The sequence below is a fragment of the Carex rostrata genome, chromosome 3 (genome assembly GCF_964058835.1).
Source record: "Carex rostrata chromosome 3, lpCarRost1.2, whole genome shotgun sequence".
NCBI lineage: Eukaryota > Viridiplantae > Streptophyta > Magnoliopsida > Poales > Cyperaceae > Carex > Carex rostrata.
The window spans coordinates 12,291,903-12,319,406 of NC_135920.1; the positions used below are offsets into that span (position 1 = coordinate 12,291,903).

General features: G+C 33.4%; 2 protein-coding genes across 2 annotated transcripts; one reads left to right on the forward strand and one right to left on the reverse strand.

Moving 5' to 3' along the window:
• The first annotated feature begins 215 nt into the window (after positions 1 to 215).
• On the forward strand, positions 216 to 3,306 carry LOC144551548 (silicon efflux transporter LSI3-like). Its single transcript, XM_078299551.1, has 5 exons — positions 216 to 288; positions 800 to 1,899; positions 2,169 to 2,358; positions 2,453 to 2,627; positions 2,858 to 3,306. Exons 2-5 carry the CDS (start codon positions 934 to 936, stop codon positions 2,949 to 2,951), a joined length of 1,425 nt encoding a protein of 474 aa, XP_078155677.1. The 5' UTR covers positions 216 to 288; positions 800 to 933; the 3' UTR covers positions 2,952 to 3,306.
• Positions 3,307 to 17,776: 14,470 nt separating this feature from the next.
• Positions 17,777 to 21,373, reverse strand: LOC144551547 (short-chain dehydrogenase TIC 32, chloroplastic-like). Its single transcript, XM_078299550.1, has 8 exons — positions 21,246 to 21,373; positions 20,392 to 20,623; positions 19,687 to 19,766; positions 19,367 to 19,520; positions 19,196 to 19,274; positions 18,972 to 19,059; positions 18,477 to 18,523; positions 17,777 to 18,113 (listed from the first exon to the last, which is right to left on the reverse strand). The coding sequence occupies exons 1-8, from the start codon at positions 21,349 to 21,351 to the stop codon at positions 17,952 to 17,954; spliced, it is 948 nt and encodes a 315-aa protein (XP_078155676.1). The 5' UTR covers positions 21,352 to 21,373; the 3' UTR covers positions 17,777 to 17,951.
• Positions 21,374 to 27,504: the final 6,131 nt, after the last annotated feature.

Consider the following 27,504-nt stretch of genomic DNA (forward strand, 5'->3'; position numbering starts at 1 on the left):
TTGCAACCTGAAAGATTTTTCTCATAAAATGTATACCATATATAACATAACTTGGTATAGAATCAGTTAATCAATCATAACTGAAAAATGAAGAAAAAAAAAACTGCCACAGCGCTGAAGAATTATTTTGGTATTTGTAATAGTTGAAGGGTACTTTTGCTAATTTTTCCTCAAGTATAATTAATGAGACCAGGCTCTATAAAATGGCAACTCAAGTTAGTGCAGCATATGAAACTTTTCCCGCTCTTTTTTGCTTTACCGGCAAATCTGGTAAGAGAAATTAAGCAGGTAAATCTCTCTCTATCTCTTTAGTCTAAATTCTTTGGTAGTGTTTCATTACTTCATTCTCCATAACATTACTTAGATCAGGATATGCCTCTATAGTCTTCTATTTAATTATATATGATTCTGATGATAAAGTAACCAGCTTTTATTTTGTACAAAAAATTCGGTAGCATAACGCTAATCTTTTCTTTTTGCCTTCTTAATTAATTTATTGTTCAGCATTTACTGTCTCTCGAATATCATATTCTAAAAAAATAGCTACTAACTAGATAAACATGATGTCCCGCTCAAAAAAAAAAAAACAAAGATGGTCTTCAAGATCGATTAGGTTGAATCCTCGTATATTTTGCTATCACCTATGAAATGAAATGAAGCAGGATTAAGTAAATAAAGTGTGGATACTAGTGCCTTACCAAGTTTTGCATCATGCACTTTAATCACCATTATAAAAAAGATTGCAGAATTTGTAATTGTTTAGTACTGATATTATTCTTACTTTTTTTCCTTCTCAAAGCTCGCATCGACAAGAGGACATTTGTAACTCTTATCCGTTAAACACCAGCTTCCCAATTCGAACCAAGTTACGGTGAACGAAACCTCCTCTATATATTTCACATTCCAAAAAGAAAAAAAAAATAACCAAGAAAAATGAAGCTAGCTTCTATCCCCGAAGTTGTACTCGGCTCAATTGCCTTCGGTATCTTTTGGATGCTGGCTGTATTTCCAGCTGTCCCTTTCCTCCCAATCGGTCGTACCGCTGGCTCTCTTCTCGGTGCGATGCTCATGGTCATATTTCAAGTCATTAGCCCTTCACAAGCCTATGCCTCAATAGATCTCCCGATTCTCGGCCTCCTTTTTGGCACGATGGTTGTCAGCATCTACCTTGAGAAAGCGAATATGTTCATGTACTTGGGCCGTCTGCTTTCCTGGAAAAGTAGAGGCGGCAAGGATCTACTCTGCCGTGTTTGCCTCATATCTGCCTTTGCTAGTGCATTATTTACAAATGATACAACATGCATTGTGCTAACTGAATTTGTCCTCAAGTTAGCACGGCAGCATAATCTCCCTGCCAAACCATTTTTACTGGCCCTTGCATCTAGCGCTAATATCGGGTCTAGCGCAACCCCCATTGGTAACCCGCAAAACCTCGTCATAGCTGTTGAGAGCAAGATTTCTTTCCTCAAGTTCTTCTTCGGTATTGCACCGGCAATGCTTATTGGGGTTGTGGTCAACATAGTGATGTTATTATGCATGTATTGGAAGGAACTTTCCGGAAAAAGTGAAGAAGAGATGATAGAGGAAGGAGTGGTAGAAGAAGACGTCATCTCGCATAAATTCTCTCCAGCAAGAATGTCGCACATGAGCCCCGCACCTGAGGAGTTGACCCCCCCGCACGAGTCCCGGTCGAAAAAGGGTAGAGGGTCAGTGCAGTGCGCTGACATGCAGAGGTGCTTGACAAAGAAGTCGCTGATCTTGAAGGCCTTTGTGTATGTTGTAGCAATAGGCATGCTCGCAGCTCTGCTCATGGGACTTAACATGTCGTGGGTCGCTATAACTGCTGCCTTAGCACTCGTGGTGATTGATTTTAGAGATGCCGGTCCTTGCCTCGATAAGGTTAGTTGTTCTTTACATGTTCTTTTGTTATGTATACATGAGCTTTCAAAATTAATTAAGACAATAGGCCTTTAATTTTGTTGTGTCAGATTTTAGTAATTTTAGAAAAGAGCCGTTTCTTTCTATACCCATGATATTAGTACAATAGGCCTTTAAATTTGTTGTGTCATATTCATAATGATATGTACCTTTTTAAATCAATTTAATCAGCTGTAGCTTAGACTTCAAAATATTATTTAATCATCATTTGTCATCATTTAATTTGGCAGGTATCCTACTCTCTGCTTATATTCTTTTGTGGAATGTTCATAACTGTCGATGGCTTCAACCGAACTGGCATACCGAGTGTATTTTGGAACTTAATGGAGCCTTATGCTAGAATCAACCATACCAGTGGGGTAGTTGTTCTCTCTCTGGTCATTCTACTACTCTCCAATCTAGCGTCTAATGTTCCGACAGGTGAGCCATTAGTTCGTACCTTGTGATCGATGTATTCATATAATAATTGCAAACATGATAAACAATAGTTTCTAATATCATGAGGAATATGCAGTGCTTCTTTTGGGAGTCCAAGTGGCGAGATCGGCAGCAGCCATATCACCGGCAGCTGAAACAAGGTCATGGTTGATCCTAGCTTGGGTGAGCACAGTAGCAGGAAACTTTACACTTCTCGGTTCTGCTGCCAACTTGATCGTGTGTGAACAGGCTCGTCGATCACCAACTCACGGGTAAGTATAGATATCTTAGCTATTCAGAACGTTTTCTATAAAGAACATAATAGTACCATGTCTCTATCACAATTTTTCGAACATACATGTTATGCAAAATTGACCAAATAATGTTGACAATGTAAATAATTTCATAGAAACTACAATTCCGAAAATGATGGAGAACTAAACTGAAATTCTTATATTTTGTTGGTATAAAGAGAAGTTTCTGATGTTTTGTGTTCTCACAGGTACAACCTGTCTTTCTGGCAGCACATTTTGTTCGGTGTTCCATCGACGATTATTGTTACAGCCATCGGCCTTCCGCTCATCCAAGGACGCTAAATCCTTTTAATTGTCAAAAAGTATAAATATCCAAGAGTCTGTCTGTATAATATTCATGGTCTTCATGGTTCGTACTGCGCTAATGAAATGCTTTTCATTGTCGAAAAATATTCAAGGGTCCTTTGTACTTTCTGTATGATCTGATTAGGCTTCAATTGTGCTATTTTAGCCTAGCTACTGGCTTCCCCTCAAAAAAAAAACAATTGTGCTATTTTAAAATTTTATAATATAAGTTTCTGTAATATGCATTTTCATTTGTGCTTGCAAGAAATGGCAGATTTTTAGATTTCATCGTAATTAAGATTCTGTAGTTTCATTCCAAACTATCTGAATGAAATGGTTTGATATTTTGGTTTAATATATTGGTTTGAGTATGACAGAAAAATTAATTAAGCTGCTCCCTTTGCACTTTTCGATTCAGTCTCTCTAATTTTCCAAAATTGGTCCCCCTAGCAACTGTTACTGTTTATTTCCAAATTCAACGAACAGAGCACTAAACATGAGCAATTTGTGCAGATATAATTACTGGCACTCTAGTACCAGTACCAGATTGTAGATGGACTTGGATCCGATTTTATTTTTTATTTTTTTTGAAAAAAGTGGGGCATTCCCACCAATTTTAATTAGAAAACATAGAGATCTTTTTTTAATTTAACCTGTAACTGAACCACTGTTTGCACTCGACAAATGCTTTTTTTTTTCTCTGTCTTTTCTTGTCTGAAGTAATGAAATGGTTTGAATATGACAGAAAAATTAATTAATTTTATCCTTTTGCACTTTTCGATTCAGTTTCTCTAATTTCCCAAAATGTCCCACTAGCACCACCTGTTGTTGTATATTTCTTAATTGGACGAACAGAGCAGTAAACATGAACAATTTTTAGAGATATAATTACTGTCTCTCTATTACTGGCAGGAGCGGAGCCAGGCTTTTATAAATTATGGAGGTGAATTATAAAAAATATTCATGTCTCGAATGGGGATCAATTTATATCCATAGCATTTTACTCTAAACTATATAGAAAATTACGTATATACTGTATAAGTATATGTATTTTGAAAATTAATGGAGGTCAATTGACTTCCATATATAACATATACATCCGCCCCTAAGTACCGGTACGAGATTGGAAAAGGATTTGGATTAGATTTTCTTTTAGCTGGAGCATTCGAGCTAGGCCGAGATATATAGAAGCACCTTTTATTTTTAATTTAAACCTGTTATTGAACCACGGGTAAATGTTTTGACAGAACAGTATTGGCTTCATGCAGCGTACGAAGTACGAACCACATGTAGCATGGGTTGCATTGATTCTATAGTATGTGCGCTGCATGAAGCCAAAACTGCTATATTAAATTCTTTACCCCTGAACTTACGAATTCTCATCCTCTAAGATATCTCATATTTTGCGTGACTTTTTGGAAAATCTCAACCGTTGCAGTACGTTCTGCACGAATCTCAAAGCTCAAATAATACTGGCCCCCTACGTCACCCCGAATAGGCACCGGACACGTCGGTCATGCAAAATATGAGATATCTCAGAGGATACGCACTCAACAAATGTTTTTTTCTTTCTGATTCTTGTCTGGTTTCTTTTATGATAATCTCAACAAAGTAAACCAGCCTTTCTTTTGACAAATATTATGCTTTTTTTTTTCTTTGAGAGAGAGAGAGAGAGAGTGTGTTGTGATGTAAGCTTCTAAAACTTCAATTAATAAGAGGGACCATATATGATTTTCGTGTCTTATGGAGGAGACAATGAATTGATACCACTTGTCTTTCTCTCTTTCATTTTTTTTCTCTGTTGAAATCATTTTTAAAGTTATCTCCAGACCTAATTCAAACAATAGTACGTAACTTCAACGTATCAGTTTCATTATTAATTATGGAACAGAGAACACACAGGATTGGATTGGGCGGGAGACGAAACATCACTTTTTTTAAAAAAAAAAAACTGATAGAAGCAACATCACTTCGTTCCTTACTTCCATTTTCCTGATCAAAGGGCCTATTAAGGAAGAATTCACATCCCCTCAGGTAACCTGACTGAGTACAATTAAATCGGACGGCCCGAGATTGAAATTTTTAACTTTGCACGAATCTCAAAGCAAAAATAATACTGCGCTCCCTTCATCATCCCGAACAGGCACCGGCTGATATTAAATCTGGGCCGTGCATTTCAATTTTTTTGAGTCAAGTACCTGGGAGGACACGGATCCATGAAAGAATTGGGAGCGGTTCGATGGCTTTCATACCAATTCAGTCCGATGTGAGGTCAGAATCGTCCAATCCACATCAAAATTTGTGCAAATTGATCCATCGGAAGGCCCTCACTAACCATGAAATAGTGATTTTGTAAAATGTGCTTAAAGTTCAAGCAGTCGTTTCGAACCTTAGGACCTCACGTGGCAACGAGTGACTCGGTCTGAGCTAAATTCTAGCTTAGTTTGTTAATTCTGGACTGAGCTACAGTCGAGCGAGCTGAATTTAAGGTATTCGAGCTAAAACCTTAACTTAAAATTGTGACAAGTTAGTCCGAGCTAGTTCGCGAGCTGACGAGCTGGATCTAGTTGGATCTTGTTTCAAAAAGAAAATAAATTTTAAAAACTTTTTGGATTGAGCTGAACCGAACTAAACAGTTTAAAATACACATAAGTTTATACAAATTCGCAAATTGATGTCTAACCGAGCTAGCTGGCGAGCAAGCTAGGTCAGCTTGAACTCGTTAATTCTGAACCGAGCTAATGGCGAGCTGGCTTGTTAACAGCTCAATTCAGTAACGAGCGAGTCAAGTGCGAATCACGATCAAGGCATGAGCTACAAGCTTTTTTGCCACCCCGTAACAAAGGACCTGTCAGACAGGGAAGGAGTGTTGATTTGTTGTGAAATAGTTGGCGAACATATTTGAATGGCATAAATTTTTGTTGGGAAATAGTTAGCGAACAATATTTGAATGACATAAATTTTTGGAAAAAGATTTAGTAGTTAATAATAATATTCTCAGTGTTGGAGGTAGTGTATTAATGGTCGGGCGGGTACGGGTATCCCGGGTATACCCGGGCACGGGTACGGGTACGTCTCGGGTACGGGTATGATGGGTACTAGGGTATACGGGTACGGGTATGTCGGGTATTTTTTTTCAAAAACCATACCCTACCCGTCCTATACCTGTACCCGTGTACCCTTGACGGGTAGAGCGGTCCGGGTACGGGTAGGGCGGGTACGGGTTTTTTTTTTTTTTTTTGCTGTCTTTTCTGGTTTTTTTGTTTCTGTTTTTTTGTTGGTTTTTTTTTGCTGTTTTTTTTTAACAGTGTCGTATAAATGTTATTACGTATTTATAATTCGACTTTTAAAATATGAATAATTCAATATCAAATAGTGTGTATATATATACATAAAATTATCAAGTCACATCTTTATAATTCCTAAATAATTAAAATTTGTAACTTATATATATAAATTATTCTTGCCAAAATTTGTATGTTTAGTCGGCTAAGTACAAATGTATTTATTTATTTCTTTACACGAGTCATTTTATTTTATTTTTAAATTCTCATTCTAATTATTATTGCAAAATCGGATCCGTCTAGTTCTCCCCTTTCCGAAAAGTCGAAGAACGCGTGAATCCGACACTCATAGCCAAAGTTATAGATGTTTGAAGTTTTTTCTTACGGTAGAACTTTGAAAATTCATAACTAATTGTAGAAAAATCCAAATAAATTGAAATTTGTGTCAATTCTGTGTATTTTTTAATGTTATAATAAAAAGTGTTATGCAATTCTAGTGTATGACATTTGTGTCAATTAGTGATATTTGACAAATTATTTAGTTTCACTAAAACTAATATTTGAGTTTATTTTTGTTATCTTTCTTCTTCTACTCTTAAACTCAACATTTTCATTACTTAATTTGAAAATTGTCAAATATCACTTAATATTTAATCAAATAAATTCAAAACAAAATATTAGCAAAACAATTAATTTCCATCATTGAAGAGAGCAAAGACAGATATTCAGGCATAAACGTGATTTTTTCATTTGAGAATTAGGTATTAAATTATTTTCAGATTAGGACAATTGATTTTGTCTAAAAGAACTATTTTATAGATCAAAAGTTGATCAATTTCTAATATATTTTTTAATTTTAGGATATTTTTTTTCTGTTTTTTTTAACAGTGTCGTATAAATATTATTACGTGTTTATAATTCGACTTTTAAAATATGAATAGTTCAATACTTCAATATCAAATAGTGCATATATATATACATAAAATTATCAAGTCACATCTTTATAATTCCTAAATAAATAAAATTTGTAACTTATATATAAAAATTATTCTTGCAAAAATTTGTATGTTTATTCGGCTAAGTACAAATGTGTTTATTTATTTCTTTACACGAGTCATTTTATTTTATTTTCAAATTCTCATTCTAACTATATAGTTTCATAATTTATTTATATCTTGAAATGTTTAGTTTACATTTTAAATTGATAATATATTTTCTAAACGTTCATTTTAAATTGATAATATATTTTGTAAACGTTCATTTATTTTTAATATGTTAAATAAAATATAAATAAAAAATATCTTAAATCAATTACTTTAAAACAATAAAATATAAATTAAAAATCTAACCTATTTAAAATAAATCTAACATTTTTAAAAATAAATCTAACCTATTCAACATAAATCTAACATATTCAAAATTAAATCTAACCTATTCAAGATAAATCTAACATATTCAAAAATAGGTCTAACATTTTCAAAAATAAATCTAATCTATTTAAAAATAAATCTAACACTTTTAAAATAAAATCTAATGTAACATATTCACAAAAATAAATCTAACATCTTTTTTAACCTATTAAAAATAAATCCGAATTTCAAAAATAAAATCTAACCTATTAAAAACAAATCTAATTACTTCACATAGTCAAAAACATAAATTAAAAAACCAATTTTTTAACCTATTAAAAATGAATCTAACATATAAAATCAAAAAACAGAAATTAAAAAACAGAATTTAAAAAACAGAATTTAAAAAACAGAAATTAAAACAGAATTTAAAAAACAGAATTTAAAAAACAGAAATAAAAAAACAGAAATTAAAAAACAGAAATTAAAAAACAGAATTTAAAAAACAGAATTTAAAAAACAGAAATTAAAACAGAATTTAAAAAACAGAATTTAAAAAACAGAAATAAAAAAACAGAAATTAAAAAACAGAAATTAAAAAACAGAATTTAAAAAACAGAATTTAAAAAACAGAAATTAAAACAGAATTTAAAAAACAGAATTTAAAAACAGAATTTAAAAAACAGAAATTAGAAAACAAAAATAAAAAAATAGATTTAAAAAACAGAATTTAAAAAACAGAAAAAAAAAAACAGAATTTAAATGGGTTGGGGGGAATTTTTAAAATTTTGAAAATTTTGAATTTAAACTGGTACGGGTACCCGTGTAGGGTACAATGGGTACAGGTACCCGGGTAGGGTACAACGGGTAAACGGGTACGGGCACGGGTACACGGGTACGGGTATGGTCGGGTACGGGTATGGTCGGTCCGGGTATGGTCGGGTATTTGCCCAAAAAATCGAGTCCGGCCCGTTTTTTGCCCGTACCCGTGTACCCGACCTATAGCCGGGCTCGGGCACGGGTACACGGGCGGGCAGGACGGGCATGCCCTAGGCGGGCAAAATTAATCCTCTAGTTGGAGGTCACAGACTCATATTGATTTTTTTTTTTATGGATATTAAAAATTAAGAGGTTTGTACTTCATTTTATCAAAAAGGAAAAAAAAAATATGAATGTAATAGAAAAAAAAGTAGAATTGAAACAATAATTTATAGTTAAGATCCTATATTTTATATTTTAGTCCTCATTTGAATAGAATAATTTATTTTATAAAGAACTAGTCTTTAGTCTAGGACTAAAGACACATAATTTTTATGTAAAAAGTCATGAGTTCGAAATTCATATGAAAAAAATATTTTGTTGTAATAACAAGAATATTAAATAATTAGGTGGTTTAACCTCTAATTTTTATTTGAAAAAAAAATATTTTACAGAGGTATGAATAAAAAAATTGCACATTTTTTTCATAGGTTGAAAACCTGAAATGAATTCAATTTCTCTTTTTACGTTTTCATATTTGTCAAAAATAATTTACACTATTTAGTTTTTTTTTTTTTTATCCAACAAGTTCAAAACACAAGTGCCGAGAAAAATTATAAGATTAAGTCTAACTAATCGATGTGCCACTTTAATAAATCTATATTTTTTTTTTTTATCACCAAGCCCAAATACAAATATACTTAGATAAGACTAATTAATTAATAAAAAATTTCCATGAACTACGTACGTCAAGTGCTTATTGATTAATATATTAATTATATTTCAATGAGGAAATTATATATTCAAAATTCAATATCTTCAGTGAAGATAATTATTAGTCGGCTATTTTTGGTTAATGTGCTTCATGATCAGCCGTATAATTATTAAAATTTTAATTTGAACTATATTAACTATATATAATGCTGAATCTTATAAAGTCTATGGAATATATGTTTTATAAATTATGTTTTATTATAGAGTAGATAGATAACATTTTTTTTACGGATGTTTCTGTATATATTAATAAGAGTATTAAATTATTCATAAAAATTGTGATTAATTATGACGACGACAACAACAACAACAACAATATTCAGATTGGGTTCATTTCCATAAAAAGACTGTTTTAACCGATGGCTCGCCACGCAATATAATCATCATAACGATTATATTATTTATAATTATTTCATCCGTTTTTTTCATGTAAAAAAAAAATTAGCAACACCAGCTTTAACACTCAAGTAAATAAAAATTTAGATTTATTTGTTGTTTCACCGAGGTGATTGAGAAAATGAACTACTTTTATATTAATTAGTTCAATCAGGTTACTAGTCACTATACTGTTACGTTGGTTTGTTGATGTAAGGTTTTACTTAATGTGGTAATTAATTAATTCTAGTAAACTAATTAAACTAATTGCAAATGAATCAAGTCGGATTAGTGGCTTCTAGTATGAATATTATTTCTAATTAAACGAATAATCCCAATTAATTTGTTAATTAATGTTATATCCTAAGAAAATATGGGCCCCAGGCCGCAGCATATAGTAATAAACTTAATGTATTGATAATTGATTAGTGGCGTGCTGCATTAACAAAAGAAAGAGACCTGGCAACGTAACTCAAACTAGTAGCACTTATTTTTTTTGAGGGTTAGTGGAAGATAACTAGTAGCACTTATTAAAAGGGAAATCAGAGGGGATTAATAATATTAATTGAGACTTAAAATTAAAATGCATATCCCTGATTTGACCCAAGACCTTGTTGTCAGTACTCCTGAGTTTGCGTCTATTTCTGTCATTGCAATTTAACAGTAATCTGATCTGAACCTTTGAATGGTTCATGGTTCATGGTTCATGGTTCATGGTAGGTTGGTAGGTTGTGCTTCGGAACTCTGCGATTAAAGAAAAAGGTGAGAAAGGGAGGGGAGACTGGAGAGGCATCGTGACTGGACCTGACCGATCGATCGAGGAATTTATTTGTTTCAGAACCGGAAAATTTGAGGGAAAGAAGATCGAGGAGAGAAGGTGAAACTGATCAAACATGTGTATAAAATAGCCAAGGTCAACTTTAATTTTATGTTTCTCATTTCTTTTTTCTTTTCTTCTCTTTACATGAGTGGTTATGGAGCACAACCTTAAGATCAAACAATTCTAATTTAACTTATTTCAGAAGAAAAAAAGGTAATAGATATGAGAGGCATATATATTTTAATTGGTGTCTTTTTTATAATATGTATGAACATATATAGATTATGAAGTTTTCTCAAATGAAATGATGCATGGTCACTGCGACCAGTTCAAGTAAGATTGAAAATTGAAAATAATAATAATAATAATATAAATATGTTATTCAATATATATGTGGTCGAACAATCAAATTTCATACAATTAAATTATTATTTGGTATTGCATTAATAACTGTCAGTTTTGAACCATAAAATCGCTTGATGTATATAATTAAACATACATTAAATCTCATCATTTTGATAAATATATTATATGCATCATATAGATTATATTTAAATTATTGCATTTCAAATTTCATTTTTTTTAAAAGGTCAGAATTTAATACAAAAGAATGAGCAAAAAAAAAAAGATTAGAATATGAATAATCTCAAAAAGGAGTAAGGCTACGGTGCTATGGGTTGCATATAGAGGGCTACGGTGCTATGACTCAATATTCAAGTTTTCAAAATTCTAATGGTCGATCAAAACCGTTCATCTTGTTCTCCATATTAATATGTATTTGGAGACTAAATTTTATATTTTTTGAAAAAAATTTATTATTTTTTATATAGATAGAAAATCAAATATCTAAATAGTGCAGAATTTTTTAGATCAAGTGATTTTCTACCTATCTAAAAAAATGTAAAATAGATAAAGTCTGCACCTAGCAGATGAGATCTAGAATATCATCCGCTAGATGCGAATTCTATCATGGGGCTTCATCCGCAAGATGCGGCCTCCAGTAAATGAGTCCACATCCACTAAGTGCGGCTATAGAGAATTCAAATTTTTCAAAAAAGAGAGTTTTTTGGTTTATTATTTTTGAGAAAATGGTACATTTAAAAATTTCGGAAGAACAACTCCGCATAATATTTTGAGGATGCATTGGGATTTGTTTGTTGTATCTGATCCTTTCAATCTTTATCGAGACGGAATCACCTGCGTTTGGGGCAAATTAAAGCACCTGTGTAAGAGCCTTACTATTTTGAGTTGAACACCATTTATCAATCGAATATCTTTGTTATATTCTCACCTTTACGATACATAATTGAGCATGGTTTGCTAATCAATCTCCTAACGGACAAAATTAAAAGATATACTTGTCGTCAAAGTGGTACTAAAGGAAGAGATTTTGCCATCTCTTCTAATAGTCATTTGAAGTAACATGTCGTGGTGGTGTCTAATCTGACAACATTATTATCATAAATTATCATAGATAAACGGGAAATGCGGGGTCAATTGACTATTGACAGTCAAGACACGGTTAATGTACGGACACAGCTGAGACACGCCGTGTCTTCATAGTCCTCATTGTATCTGGTTTATTTTTAGAGGTTCCAATATCTCATCATGTCTCACATTTTATATTTTTGTTTTCAAAGTCCATACTATCGACTTGAACTGCTTAACATGATATCCATATTAAAATATGTTTGAAGACCCAATTTTATAATTTTTGAAAAATTTTACTATTTTTTAGATATGTAGAAAATCACTGTTTTTGAACGGTCCAGAAATAGTAATTTTGTACCTATCTTAAAAGATATTAAATTTTTTTTAAAAATTATTAAATTTCATCATCAAACGTATTTTAGTATGGATATCATGTTGAGATGTTCAGATCGATAGTTTAAACTTTGAAAACGAAAATACAAAATATGAAAGGCTTTAGGTATTGAAACTCTCTTATTTTTAATGTACAATTCTTATTGTTTACTTCAATCTGGCAGATCTAAGTAGTAATTAGAAATTATTGAGTTGCTCTTGTACATTAAAATAACAGTTTTATTCGTATATTTTATAAATATTCTTACAGTACAGTAATTTATTCAATCTCAATTTATTAATTCTGCCCGTTTATAATTGTTGGAACTGTCAGCTTGTGTTTTCCCCCTTGTGTGTACACCGATTTTTTTTTCAAAGATTTTTTTTTACTATCTTTGAAAAAAAATAAACAATTTTAAACACTTTTTTTTTTTTAATTTCTAGTTTTACTAATTCTGCAGGTTATACCTACAAAACCAGCAAGGTGGTTCCGTATATATAAACTGCGGGATCAAATTAATACACTCAGTGTCATATATAATGCACTTTGGTCCCGCAGTTTATATATACTTGCATAACCAACTTGATGGCTTTGCAAATATAACCTGTGGAAATGGTAAAATCTTAAATTACAAAAAATCGATTAAATTGTTTATTTATTTAAAGATGGTAAAAAAAGTTCGGGTGAGTATAAGTGCGTAAGGATTTGATCATGATTAGCTTAAGTCCTTAATATATTTGAAATATTTTCAGTTCTCGCCTTCTCGGTTAATATAAGCTTAATTTAACCATGCATAAAAAAAGAACAAAAAAAGGTTGGTGTTACATATGGGAGCTTCACCCACTGAGCCGAACTCATTTGATGTTACAAGAGAACAAAGAATCTGTTATTATGATTCTCTTTTTCACGTCAAATTTGTGTATCCGGTGGTTAGATTCTGCAGACAGTTTACAATATTAATTTTTTATACGAACCTCCACTCAAATCAAATGACTCAGACATAGAAACGAATTTGATCCAATGCGCATCATATACCCTGCTTCTCCATGCAATGGAGCCTTTCAGTATATATATCAACTATTCTTTGTAACACAAATTCAGATCCGCTAAGTTTAGATCTGGACTATCTAATCAAAATCTACACGAATATTAAAGGAATCTCACAAATCCTAACTCGATTCGGAACCGTCCTGATTTGATCAGACAGTCTGGATCCGGACCTGGTACTGACTACAAGTTTAGATATGAAAGGAACAAAATCAATATATAATACCATTACCAAAGAGATATCTCTTGATCACCATGAGCTTCCTGAATTTGTATTCTCTGCATTAACTCAAAAGGGAATCTTTTCAGTTAATGAATATTGACCATCCGATTTGTTTTAAGATTCGTGCAGACAAGATCTGCACTAATATTAAAGTACCCCCTATGTCATAAGCAAAGGTCAAATTGGCTTTGTTTAAAATTAGACGGTTGAGATTCATTAACTCAAAAGATTTTTTTTTTAAGTTAATGCAGAGGATACGCATTCTAAGCTTCCATCAATGCAAGTTTTGAGAATATGCATCAATTAATCAAAAGAAATGTGAATAACTTGTGCAGTTTTCTCATGAATGTTTGTATGACCCTTAAGGGTGTGCTCCGCAATTGAGGGTGAAAATCTTCATTAATGGAAGGGGAAGGAAGACGCTCACCTCCGAACAGTAATCTTTACACTTCGTTTTAGGGGTGAGGATTGTCGCTAAAAATCACTATGCGTTCACCTCCGCACAATACGCGTTCATCTCCGCTTCCTCTTTGCTTCTTCAGTTCTGGTGCAGGTGAAACCTTCGGGCAGCTGCGGTCTGAGGCATCGTTCACCTCCGCACAGTATATTTTCCTTCCTCTCCCTCCACGTAACCTCAATTAGAGCACACCCTTAGTGTAAATTGACTAACGACCCACTAGCTAGTACCCATAATGATAACGGTGTCTTTTTTTACATCTGCAATCCTAGATAAAGAAAATTCTTATTGCTAGTACAGCCAAGCAATGTGAAACAAAACTTACTGTAAAATTGAAATAAACATCAGAAATGATGCTTGATTCGGTTGGCGGTGTCGACTTGCCACCATCGCCAGGGACGTATAATTTTGGATGTTTACATTGTTCTGTAATATTGGTAGCTAGTCCTTTCTTTTATCCAGGGACGTATTTAATTTGGATGCTTACAGAATTCTGTAATATTGGTAGCTAGTCTTTTCTTTTATCCAGGGACATATATATTTTGGATGCTTACAGAGTTCTGTAATATTGGTAGCTAGTCCTTTCTTTTATCCCAATCAAGGGAACAGCCATCATCCAACAACCTTCAAATTGTAAAAATGTCATTCTAAATTTCATTAATTTGTAATTTTGTCACTCCAAATAATTAATGACTAAAATATCCTCTTTTCTTCTATTTTTCTTCTCCAGCCTCATCTTCTTCTCCTGCCATGGCAAAAGGCCTATTCGATCTAGAAAACCACTTGAACAGTAAAATAATTAATCACTTGAACAGAAGGTTTACGCCTTTTGAAGCCTCGTCATTCATTCAAGCGCTAAATTAATGAACAAAACAAGTAGCAAAATTAAAAACCTTTCAACCAGGAATGTAGGTCTGAATATTTTTCCAGTCAAATTTTGTATTTTTAATTAGTTTTGACTTAAATTAAAAGAAATAACTTGATTTTCTTAATGACAGTCTACCTCAGCTGGCCATTTAAATATTGGCCCATAAAATTGAAGGCAGAGTATGTACCGAGTAGTTGTATATTGTGTTAAATTGTCCAAAATTAGAGGCCCATGACTTAAAGGGGCCTACTGTCTCCGAAGAATAGCAAAAGAGAAAATTGAAGAACATTTCTATTGGAGAAGCTGACTTAGACTTTAAAGGGAGATATGTTGTTTCGCCGTGGCAAGAGAAGAAGAGAAGGCTGAAGAAGAAAAAAAAGGAGGAGGAGAAGAGGGAGGGTATTTTAGTTATTAATTATTAGGAGTGGTCAAATTATAAATTAATAAAGCTTAAGAGTGGCATTTTTACAATTTAAAGGTTTTGGAGTGGCAAATAATTAATTTTTCCAAAAATATATATATATATATATATATATTTTTTTTTTGAAACCAACATGATTATTTTTTTTTACAAAAGTTATACGAACTGAAATGCCATTTCGGTTCAAAATTTTTTTTTTTTCTGAAACTAAAATAGCAATTCGGTCCGATATATTTTCATAATTTTTCAACGTATTTTTTTCTAAAATCTATGAAAACGACTCGGACTGAATTGTCATTTCGGTCAGAAAAAAAATGAGATCTCGGACCGAACTGGCATCTCGGTTCTTATGGCTTTTGTAAAAAACAAAGCAATCAAGTTGGTTTGGTAAAATTTATTTTTTTTATGTATGGTTTCTAAAAAAAAAAATTCAGAAAAGGGTATAAAGAATCAATAAAGAATAATCAAATGTCATTCAGTCAATAACTGATTTTAGGAAAAACAAGAGTCAAGTCTTCATCTCATTGATGATAAACCGTTACAAGAGTTTTATAACAGAAAAATTACTATTAAAAAAAAGTAGTCTCAAAACAATTGAGACCTAAGTAGAAAAGAAAAGTAGATAAAATATAAATGGAATGTAAACAACAATGAAAGTAAATTTTGTTGCGAACTGCGAATGACAAAGGGTCTGTCTTCCATTTAGTCCTAACAGTGTGCTATCTTCGGAAAATGGTTATATATACTGTATACATAGAGTAAAGCTAGGGTGTGATGTGCTCACCAAGAGGGTTTGGTGAGCACAACTCCAAAAGTATATCGGATCGATTTCAAATATCGAATCAAAACCGTTGAAATCCATATGCTTCATGAGTGATGCATGTATATGCAAAATTTTAAAAGTTTCGAGTTTATTTGCTACAAGGTCAAGCGATCAAATAAATGATAAAAATTGAATATATAAAACAACTTATAAATTAACCTATAAAATGTTCATTCCTTTGACCGCTTGACCTTGTAGCAAATAAACTTAAAACTTTTAAAATTTTGCGTGTACATGCATCACTTATGAAGTACATGGATTTCAACGGTTTAAATTCGATATTTGAAGTCGATCCGATATACTTTTGTAGTTGTGCTCACCAAATCCTTTTGGTGAGCGCATCACACCTTAGCTTTACTCGTATACATATTCTATTCTTGTTTGAATTTTTTCTATATCCATCGATGGTTATTTTATTCAGTTAACAGCGCAAAATAGGCGGTTTTTTTACAGATCCTTTGTCCCTTTATGACAGAATATATATATTGAGCTTGGGCCTTATTTGTTTATAAGGGGGAGTTCACTCAACGGGCCGAGCCCATGTACTTTTGAGAAAAATGACATTGGTGTTATACAGTGACTCCAAAATTCATTAAATAGACTTCAAACAACAAATTCAAATCATTCAAACCAGTCTACCTTACGAATGATGCATTTACACACAAAATTTATAAATTTGGGAATTCATTTTGCATGAAGTCCAGTGGTTATGAGATATGTAAATTTCCCAGTTTTAATGTCAAAGGTTTAATTTTTTTATGTTACAGAAAAAAAAAAAAATTCGGGAACGAAACAGACACCTTTGTGTACATTATGAATTTCATATGAAGATAGAACACTTAAATAAATTTCTGTGAATTAATTATAGCTATCTGGCAAAGATCTAATGGAGATCAGGTTCAGTGTTCAAATCTCAAGACGACCTATTAGTAAGTGTTTCTAATCGTGTAATAATCTGGGCAAACAAAATATAAATCTTAGCATCTATGAGCAAATTGTTGCAATGCAATTGATCCTGCAATTGATCATGCAAAAGGGAGATATACCCAACCCAAGGATGGCAAAAAAGCTCGTGGCTCGATCGTGACTTGCTCGTTACTGAATTGAGCTTTTAACGAGCCAACTTGTCACTAGCTCGGTCCAAAATTAACGAGTTCAAACTGAGGCCTAACTTGCTCACCAGCTCTGCAAGGCATTAATTTGTGAATTTGTATGCATTTTATATTGTCTAGCTTAGTTCAGTTCGATCAAAAAAATTTGTAGAATTTACTTTCTTCTTAAAACAAGATCCAGCCAGACTCAACGAGCCAACTCAGGTTGGCTTGTCACGATTTCAAGCTGAGATTTTAGCTCGAATGTCCTAGGTTAAACTCAGTTCATAATTAACAAGCTGAGTTAGGACCTAACTCCGACTCACCTAACTCCGACCAAGCCAGCTCGTTGACACCCCTATCCCAACCCATTCGACCCACTACAACCAAGTGTCTGCGTGCCTCAAGCTGTAATGCCAGCAGCTAAGGCTATGAATCCGTGAATCCGTTTTACGGCTCTATTAGCTGGAACTTTGTGAAAATTTAGTTAAGTTTACCAGATGTATAGCCACTAAATCATTTGCATTGCTCTCAATCCGCTGACCGATTATGATAACAAAAGAAAAAAAAAGCAAATAAAAAGGCTAGCAATCATAGAAAACAAATATTGCTAGCTGTTGGCAAGAAAAGCTTATTAAGGGAGAAGTATGAATAAAAATGTATTATGGCTGTAGCAAAACAAATCAAGCTTGAATGATGTTCATGCTGAAATCCCATAACTTCTTTGCCAATTCATGATCCAAAGCCTGGGAGCTTGGTGTGCATACATTACTGTCTTTAAAGAACTTTCCAGTTACGCCCTTAACTTCTGGATTCATCGCAACGTAGCATGTCGTCGCAGCACCCTGCAAATACAAATAATAAAGTTACAGATATCACAAGAACATTACTAAAAGAGGAAAAAAAAATCAGACTGACCTCTTTTTTCTTCCTCGACATCTAATTAATGTTTTAGCAAATCATATATCATGGGCTAATAGAGAATTTACCATCAGTTGCAACCCCCCGACCAAAAAAAATAAATAAAAAATCCTAAACAACCACTACCACCACCAAAAATACAGGAAAACTTATGTTATATCAGTACAGGTTGGATCAAGCCCCGATAAAAAAAATTCCTATAATGCAACACATAAGGCTGTTATGCAATCATTATGTGTTGCTATTACAATATTTCTCAAAAGAATCGTAAGTTAGAGATGCCCTACTTGCTGGATTGTCTTAGCAGCCAGCTTTGCAACTGCACCTAAAGCAGCTACAAAAAAAGCAGTTATCGATATTAAAATCATCTTCCTGGATTATATAAACCTGATTACTTCCAAGCCAGGCTTGAAAACACAAGGAGTAATATGTAGTACCTTCAAACAAGAAAATCTCACATTACACGTACTAAAATGGAAAATATCATCACTAGCCACCCTGTCTCAAATTATAAACTTCTTCAAGAGCATCTAAACCAACCTAAAATTCCTGTCTTGTTGTTTTATTTTACCCACAAACAGATAGGACAAACATGTAGTTTATTTATGGAAGAATATAGCTAAAGGTGATCAATAGTGTGTTTTTTGGATTCAATATTTTGAGGTTCTTCAAAGGGCACAGTACTACTTGATAAGGGTGGGTTAATCAGCACCCAATTACTTTTAAGTTGTTTAGTTGAAGTACTAAAAATGAAAAATGAAAAAGTTAAAGCAACAAATTACCATTAATAATAGAAGTTTGGTGGCGGAAAATACTAGTCATAATGAGTCCAGGATGAAGTGAATTAGCTGTTACATTAGCTCCCTCCTCCTGCTTAGTATAGTACTTGTGGGTATCAAATGCATTCTCCAAAATATAATTAAGAACATACTTCCTAGATATTGTGCACAAAGTGCTAAGATCAAAGCTTATCAAACATTTTGTCTGGAATACTCGAAAGATGTACCTTTAAGCGTCTTGCAAGCTCATTAGCATGCAAAATGTTAGCAAGTTTAGACTGCCCATAAGCTAGGTACCTTTGGTACCTGCAAAATTAAAAGCCATTTCAATCACTAAAATTAAAATTGTTTAGATATGATAATAACTTGAGAAAAAATCATTCTTCATCATGCATTACTTAGCTCCGTTGTTTATCTTATTGAAACGAATTCCATCCCAATAAGTCAGCCTATGTCCCTCAGAAGAAACAATGACGATGCGGCCTTCAATACCACTTTTATGAGATGTGGATTTCATTTTTTCCAACAAGAGACTCGTTAAAAGAAAGTGCCCTACAAAAACAGACTTCTCGGAATGTATAAAGCACAAACAAAACAAAAATTAGCTGTACTTTAAATCCTCGATCCAATTTGACCCCAATTAAAGTCAGTGCTGGATTCAGTGCAACTTTTGGAACAACTTGCAATTTGAATCAACAAAAACAGAAAAACAGTATACCTATGTGGTTAGTCCCAAATTGGAGCTCCCATCCATCTTGAGAAAGTGAAAATGTAGTTGCCAGTACTCCTGCATTGTTTCTTGAACAAAAGAAAGAAACATGTTAGTATTATTTTTTAATATCTTCCAATATATTTTGTTAATATTCCTTTCAAACCATATGGAAGCCAGGAAAGAGAATTACCAGATCAGATTTTGATTCATTACCTCTCAAGCCCTCCATGCAGTACATTACCAGGATATACTGCCATGTCTGGCCATGCTGGTATCCTAATTCAATTGTTCTTGGCTCATTTACGGTCCATTTGATGTTTTATGCATGAAACTACAGATTCTAATTCCAACCAAACCAACTCAGATGATAGAATACCCTATGATACTCAAAGGCTTTTATTTATTCAATCTCTTTTTTTCTCAATCTCCGCCTGTGTAATTTCTACACAGCACACCTGTCCCAAGCCAGGAAAAAGGAGGAGGGTTCGAGCCGGCTGTCAAAAAACATCCTCTTTATGGAAATGAAACCCTCATGAATTGGGGGATGGATGACCTCCTGGGAAGTGTTGCTTATTCTGGTTGGGTTTCATTTCTAGCCTATCCAACTTGTTTGGAAATAAAGGGTTTGAAGAAGAAAAAGAAGAAGGTAGCCCAGCTAATCCCAACAATTAAATTATGTTGAACTTTTACCATAAATAAAAGAGAGCTTACATCAGGATATTAAGAGGAAGATTCAATGCATCAAACTCTGAAGCAAATTTTCGTACAGATGCCATTGAGCTAAGATCCAACTCTAGAACATCAATTCTTGCAGTAGGAGTTTCTTTCACTATAGCTTCCTTCACGACATTGCCACTAGAGACATTGCGTACAGCCATCACCACATGTACACCTCTAAGTGCAAGTGCTCGAGCCGTTTCAATGCCAATACCACTTGATGCACCTAAAAAAAGTATCTTGTTGGAATTAGAGGGAAATTTAAATGGTAAAGACAGGCAGGCATAAACTAAGAGTAGAACTAGGGTGTTCTTAAGCTCACCAAGCCCTTTGGTGAGATCAACACCAAAACCTATCGGATTGACTTCATACGATGAATCAAAACTGATGTACTTCACAAGTAATGCATTTACATGTCAAATTTGTAAAAATTCAAATCAATTTAGTATGAAGTCAAGCTCTAGAAAATGATGTTTTTTTTTTACTGCTTGCCTTCATACTAAATTAATTCAAAAATTTATAAATTTGAAATGAAAATGCATCACTCGTGAAGTAGATCGGTTTCAACCGTTTAGAATCTCCTACAAAATAATTTAACTCATTTTTGCAGTTCAAGGTTCTAACTGAGACCACCGATATTTTTCAATTGTCAACACCACAAAAAACCTGGTGGCTGGTGCTACACGTGGCATCGTTGACTAACAAACAAAAGGGTCCAAGCAGGTACTACGATTCACCCCTTTTCAAATTTCGTTTATCGATTAACTAGCAAAAACATAGAAAATGAAAATAATACCTGAATCAGACGAGAGACCTTCAATATAATGATCTAAACCACAGAAGAATACCTGTAATAATGGCAGTGAGGCCTGTCCCATCTATTCCTTGAGTAACTTCCTCGGCTGTGGAAGAAGAGGAGAACCCAGACGGTATTTTCCTAACGAACGGCCACATCTCTGTTACAGCATAACACGAGCTTGTGACTGAGATTGATGAATTTGGAATTTTTGTATGTTTTTGATATAATTTTTAATGTAAATGTATTGAATATGAAAAAGGAATAACTAGAAGGTTCTATTTCCATTCCTTTTCTTCGTAGCTTACGTAAGAAGGAATAGCATATATATAGTTAATCTGGCAATTCTGACATCTCCAGTTGTATCTAACATCTCCATTACTACTACTCTTAAATCACCCATTTAGTCTAAACTAGCAGCCCATGAACACTTAAAACTTAAGCTAAATAAAATTCTAAAATAGGCCCAGCAGCCCAAAATCTATATTTCTTTCACACAGTACGTCTATTCAACTTCTTCTTCTCTTAAAAATCAATCACCTGACAATCTCTCTCTCTCTTTGAAAGTTTGGCAGAGGCTGCCAATTTGTATCACATCCCTCTCTCTCTCACACACACAGTGCGTGCCTTGTCGGAATCCGCTAGCAACTAGTCCGAGAAAGAACCATATCTCGGCCGTTTTTCAGTTAATGTATCTCGGCCGTCTGATTATAAATGGAGTTCATTCGCCTCATGTCTATGATGCAGATGGTTTCTAATATTAGCGCGGATCTATTCTTCACGAATTTTAAAGCTATTTGGATGGTTCAGATACATTAACTCGAACGATTCATTTTTGAGTTAATGCAGAGGATACGAATTCGTGATACAGAAAGATATTTATAACCTCAAAAAAAGGGGGAATTTCACGTATACCCCTCAAATACTTCAAAATTACGTATTCCCCCCTCTAAAGTTCAAAAACTCACATATTTACCCATTTCATTGTCTTTTATATTAAAACTCATTCTAAATATATAAAATACCTATTTTACCCTTCATTAAAAGTATAAAATGCCCCATCGAACTCAAATTTGAATCTGAAAGGTTTCTCTACCGTCCGATCCGCACGCATCGCAATAAGATTATTGCGTGTTCAATTCTATTTATTTTCAGATTTTCAGATTACTACACCACTCTCTCTTGATTAGTCACATTGATTTTCAGATTTATTTTTTTTGCGGGTTCAATTCTATTTATAGGACAAGTTCAAATTCCAAAACCTTTAATCCCAAGAATATCATAACTTATCAAACCTTAACTTCTATCGTGGTTTCCAATTTCATTCACCGTGGTTAGTTTAGAAATGGTTGATCAATATCCCTTGTTACTTTCCCTTATTCCCAAACAAGATCAATTCCATTGAAATTTTTTCTCAAAATTTTTCAGATTTTTCAAAATTATCCACCAAAACATAAAAGAAAATAAAAGAAAACAAATAGAAGTCATGCAAACCCTACGTGCAAATGCAGATACAATCTCAAAAGAAAATAAAAGAAAACAAATAGAAGTCATGCAAACCCTACGTGCAAATGCAGATACAATCTCAATTTCCCTCCCCTAAACTTAAACTGAGCATTGCCCTCAATGCTCCAATTCTAGTCATAAAGAAAAAGAAATGAGACATGATAATCTTACAATGGGTGATGGTAATATTTCGGGGGTTGACTCAATCTGACCCCTCATGTGGGTCCTGCTGTTGAGTGCGGTTACAATGTCGAGGCGGCTGAACGGGCATCTCCTCCTCCTCGTAGTCACCTCGTTCCAAATGCCAAGCATGCATGCGGCAGGTGAGGGACCACGTCTCGTACAAGAGCCGGTCCTGTGTTTCATTGTACTCCTGCATTTGAGTGTAATCATCGTGGAGCTGACACAACTTGGCATAAATCATGGCGTTGCTAGGATCACCCGTTGGTTGGTCGTGTTTGTGTATGGGATGAGGTGTCGGCTGCCACTGGATTTTGTGTTAGGTGGTCTGTCTCGGATGCTACGGCTCCGTGCACGAGCCAGGTGAATAGGTCATTGGGTCGAATTGTGTTGGCAATGGTAATTGTGCCTTGTGGTGTAACCTCAACTCTTGAAGGAGTTCTTCGGTTTGGTCTTAGTCAAGGTTTGCATTGACAATCACAGGATAAGTTTCATTCAGTCTGAGGTATTCGTAGCGGAGAGTATGTGGGAGGGGTTTCAATTTGACCTTTGGTGTTTCGAAATTCGGCTTAGATGGTTTAGTTTTTGCTTGAAAACTCACTTTTTGCGACCCGCAATCTTCAGCGACTGAATGTATGCTCTGTTCCTTTGAAGTGACCTCTTCTTGCATCCCGCAATAATTTAATTATGACTCACAATCTTCATGTTGTGGTTGGTTTTCATCATTTCTTGGAGCCAAAAAGTCCTCCAACAATGCAGCAGTTCTTCCAAGGTAGTGATTTATCTTTCTTCCTCAAGATTAGCTATCGCGTGACACAATAAAAGAAAAATGTCTAGTCTTAATTACTAAAGCTACAATCAATATTTACCATTGTCCCCGGCAACGGCACCAAAAGCTTGTTCGTATTTTTCTATAGCTAATTATGAACCCTAATACACCTAATTTGGTTGCAAGTATACAACCTTGTCTAGTAGTAGTTCGGGTGTCGAATCCACAGGGACAACTCGTAAAGTTCTAGTTCTCGCCAATTCACTAAGCTAGACCGTCGGAGTTTGGGTTGGTTTCTAAATCTAATTAAATCGAAAGAAGCAAATGATAAATGTCTTGGGTCTGATTCAGGTGTAGGAGTTCCAGTGGCTTTGGCATTCCTATCCACTAGAGTCTCAATCTACTCGATTCGCATTTCTAAAGGATGCGTGGGCATCCTATCTAAGGTGATAATAGCGTGCACTTCATGGTTAAGTACTTCGCGGGCTAATATCGTACCTTTAGGTCACCTCGAACTTCTCGGTTAAGTACTTCGTCCTAATAACCTATTCTTTACTCTTTTGTTCGGGGAATTAACACAAGTGATTTTTAGTCATTGAATAAATCCCTAAATCCATGTATTGGAGGAGTAAGGTTAAACCACCCAATCCATGTATAAATCAAGCATTAAAAGAGTAAACCGCTAATAGTCAATAAAAACCACAAATCGAGTAAGATAGAGTGTACCTAGTTTCAAGTTTTACATGTCATCGCCTCTAGAGAGGAGATTAGCCTCTCATATGGGGGCGAATAGTTACAAATGAGATAAATAATTTGTTACCAAAGTCTAGAGAAAGGAAAATAGAGTGGATAACACAAATCTAAGCACAAATCTCTTCTCCCTCAAGCTTCTCCTTCTCCAAATCGCCCTAGATCTGAAACCCTCGCTCTTGAGATCGTTCCCAGCTGGAGAGAAGTGTGTAGTGTCGGCCTCCTCTCCTTTTGGAAGGAGATCCGGGCTATACATATGATTATGGGCCTATAGCAACCCAAAAATCAGAAACTGTGAAGAAATTGCAGGTCGCAATAATGGTGCAAAATTGTGGCAGTGAGCTGCTCCAAGTAGTTTTGTCTTTGCAGGTCGCAATACCATCATTGCAGGTCGCAATTTTCCTCTAATTCTTGTCTCTATGTGCCGTCTAGGTTCCGATCGCGTCCGGACTTGCTCCAAATTGTTTTCATTTGCTTATAATACCTGAAAACACATCAAAATATAGCAGTATCTCGAACTTGGTGCGATATCTAAACAAAATGGCTTTAAACTAATAAAAGGGGATAGTTTTAGAGACCAAATCCTACCAAAAATATATATGAAATTTGGGCTTATCAATTGGTAATGGGAGGTTCCTTCTCTGAGCAGCCCAAAACCGTATCCACTTTACACAGTATTTCTGGTGAGAGATTAAAGGGGACAAAATATCTCTTCTCTCTCTTTTTGAGAACCTCTCTCTCTCTCTCTCTCTCTTTCTCACAACAATTGTCGCACCCCATCCCTATAACTTCACATATATTCAATTTTAACTATTTATAGCAATACATATTTGATGGTTTATATATTGTTGTCTAAAGTTGTCAAAAAGTAAATTGTCAATATATCATTTTCCTTTAAATTTTATAATTCTAATTACTTTTTAAAAAAAATGTAATTCTAATTACAATATAAAAAGAACCAGTTTTTTATCTAGTGACAAAGACAATGTTTTATATATAGAAAGTTGCAAGTTTGAAAAAAAAAATTTATGAATATTAAATAGTTGAGTGATTTGACCTCTAACTTTTATTAAAATAATAATAAGATAAAACTAAAAATTAATTAATAAAAAAATATTTGTCTAAATACAAAAAATATTGTTAAAATATAACATTGTACATTATAAAATTTAAACAGAGTTCAAATATTTTTTGCGTCTGCAATATACCTTCGAATCTAGAACATATATGTCTATGCCCTATGGGCAATTTGAACACAACAACAACAACAACAACAATAAAAAAAACCAGACTCCATATCGACTATTGGAAAGCAACAACTCAATTTTTTTCTCTTAATAGTGTGTTCATTTGTTACGAGATTGTACCTGATAAAATTTTATGGATTTAGAAACAAACTAATTAGTTTATGGGAACTCGTACTCATGAGTGTGTGTGTGTCTATATATATATATATATATATATATAAAATTATATATATAATGATCATGAGAACGTGTTGAAATCAATGTTTGGATATGCTGTGAGATTTAGTTGTAGAAAATCCTAATGTGAAAAAGATATTCATAGAAAATAATATTTTTTTTCCTTTTTAAAGGCTTGTTGTCATTTGTCAATAATAATTTTTTGATTAATATTTTTTGATAAATTCTGATCTATTATAATAATCTCAAGTTTAATAATTAAAATATGATATTATTGAGAAAAATAAAATGAAATTATAAATAAAAGTTCCATTAAAAAATAACAAATTAATGGCGTGAAAATAGTAAAAGTAATGGTGCAAAAAAATATTTATAGTTAAATAATATAAATAAATCAAACAAAATGCACTGTCATAAATATAAATATATTAATAAGATGTAAAAGTTGATAATGAGTGAACAAATAAAAGAGATGAGAGAGCTAACAATGAATGCGCAAATAAAATATTTTGGTTCGACTCGGTGAATTTTTTTTCCATCATTTTATGAAGAGTTGAGATACCATTATATTTTCAAAATTTAGAATCATAACTCAACCGCTGGCAATGCGAGCGGTATCATTTCCTCGCACCGTTAGTATTGTCAGTAATAAGAGATTATTTTAGGAAGTGTAATTTGTATCGATGCTTTATTGATATTTTTTTTTATTACGAAATATCAATGTTTCAAACATTAATAAAATATCGATGCACTGTTGCTGGAAATTAACCGGAGTATTAAACATTTGCGCATCATTGATATTTTTGTCGATGTATTGTTTTCAAATTTTAAATGACCATAATTTTTAGTAGGAAATTTCGATTTGAATGTTCGACCCTAATTCAGAGAACTCGCAAAGAAATAGAGGGGCGTGGTGTTCGAGGCATTAGCCCCGGCAGATCGATAGAATCATAATTGCAAAAAAATGTCATTTAATATCTTAAAACTTCAGTTGAAGTTTCTGATTCTACCGTTCATTAATTATTCATTAGAAAATTTTATTTTACAATAATTAATATTCTAAAATTGAGTATCAATATTACAAAAAATTACAAAGTCAACAAGTTGTTTTCATATAGTATTAAAATTATTAACCATGAATACTTCAATTAGATTTTTAAATATGCTTGAGAAGTTATAAATTTTTTTTTCCTAAAGCTAGCAATGTTAACAGTATGAGAGAAAATGTACCGCTCACATCACCAGCGATAGGAGAGAAATGGTACTTACCAAGGTTCTAAATAGAGCGCTATAGTTCCGTTATAGCGTTTTCAGACCATAAAAGCTATGGCGCTATAGTGCGCTATTCCGCGCTATAGCGGCGCTATTTGAGCATAGCAGTGCTATTTGAGCATAACGCTGTTTTTTTAATTAGTCCGCTATGACACGATAAACGCTATTTAAACCTTTGATACTTGCTAGCAGTTAAAACTTAAAATATGATTCGAAAATTTTAAAATATGATGTTATGTTAGGATTTTTTATTTTTTTATGTGGTATAGATTTCGGTTGTTTCGATCTACAATGTTTTATTGTCGAAAACAAATGAAATTATTAAATGACTAATGACTAACTGATTAAGAATGTGTCACATAATTAATTTATTAATTTTATATGGCATCAATGAGACTATTAACAATATC

Coding starts and splice junctions, on each gene's coding strand:
- LOC144551548 (XM_078299551.1), top strand. CDS start 934: ATGAAGCTAGCTTCTATCCCCGAAGTTGTACTCGGCTCAATTGCCTTC. Junction 2,359..2,452: donor AGCGTCTAATGTTCCGACAG/GTGAGCCATTAG, acceptor AGGAATATGCAG/TGCTTCTTTTGGGAGTCCAA. Junction 2,628..2,857: donor CGTCGATCACCAACTCACGG/GTAAGTATAGAT, acceptor GTGTTCTCACAG/GTACAACCTGTCTTTCTGGC.
- LOC144551547 (XM_078299550.1), bottom strand. CDS start 21,351: ATGTGGCCGTTCGTTAGGAAAATACCGTCTGGGTTCTCCTCTTCTTCC. Junction 19,767..20,391: donor CTTCCTCTTAATATCCTGAT/GTAAGCTCTCTT, acceptor CTTTTGTTCAAG/AAACAATGCAGGAGTACTGG. Junction 18,524..18,971: donor CCAAACTTCTATTATTAATG/GTAATTTGTTGC, acceptor CTTTTTTTGTAG/CTGCTTTAGGTGCAGTTGCA.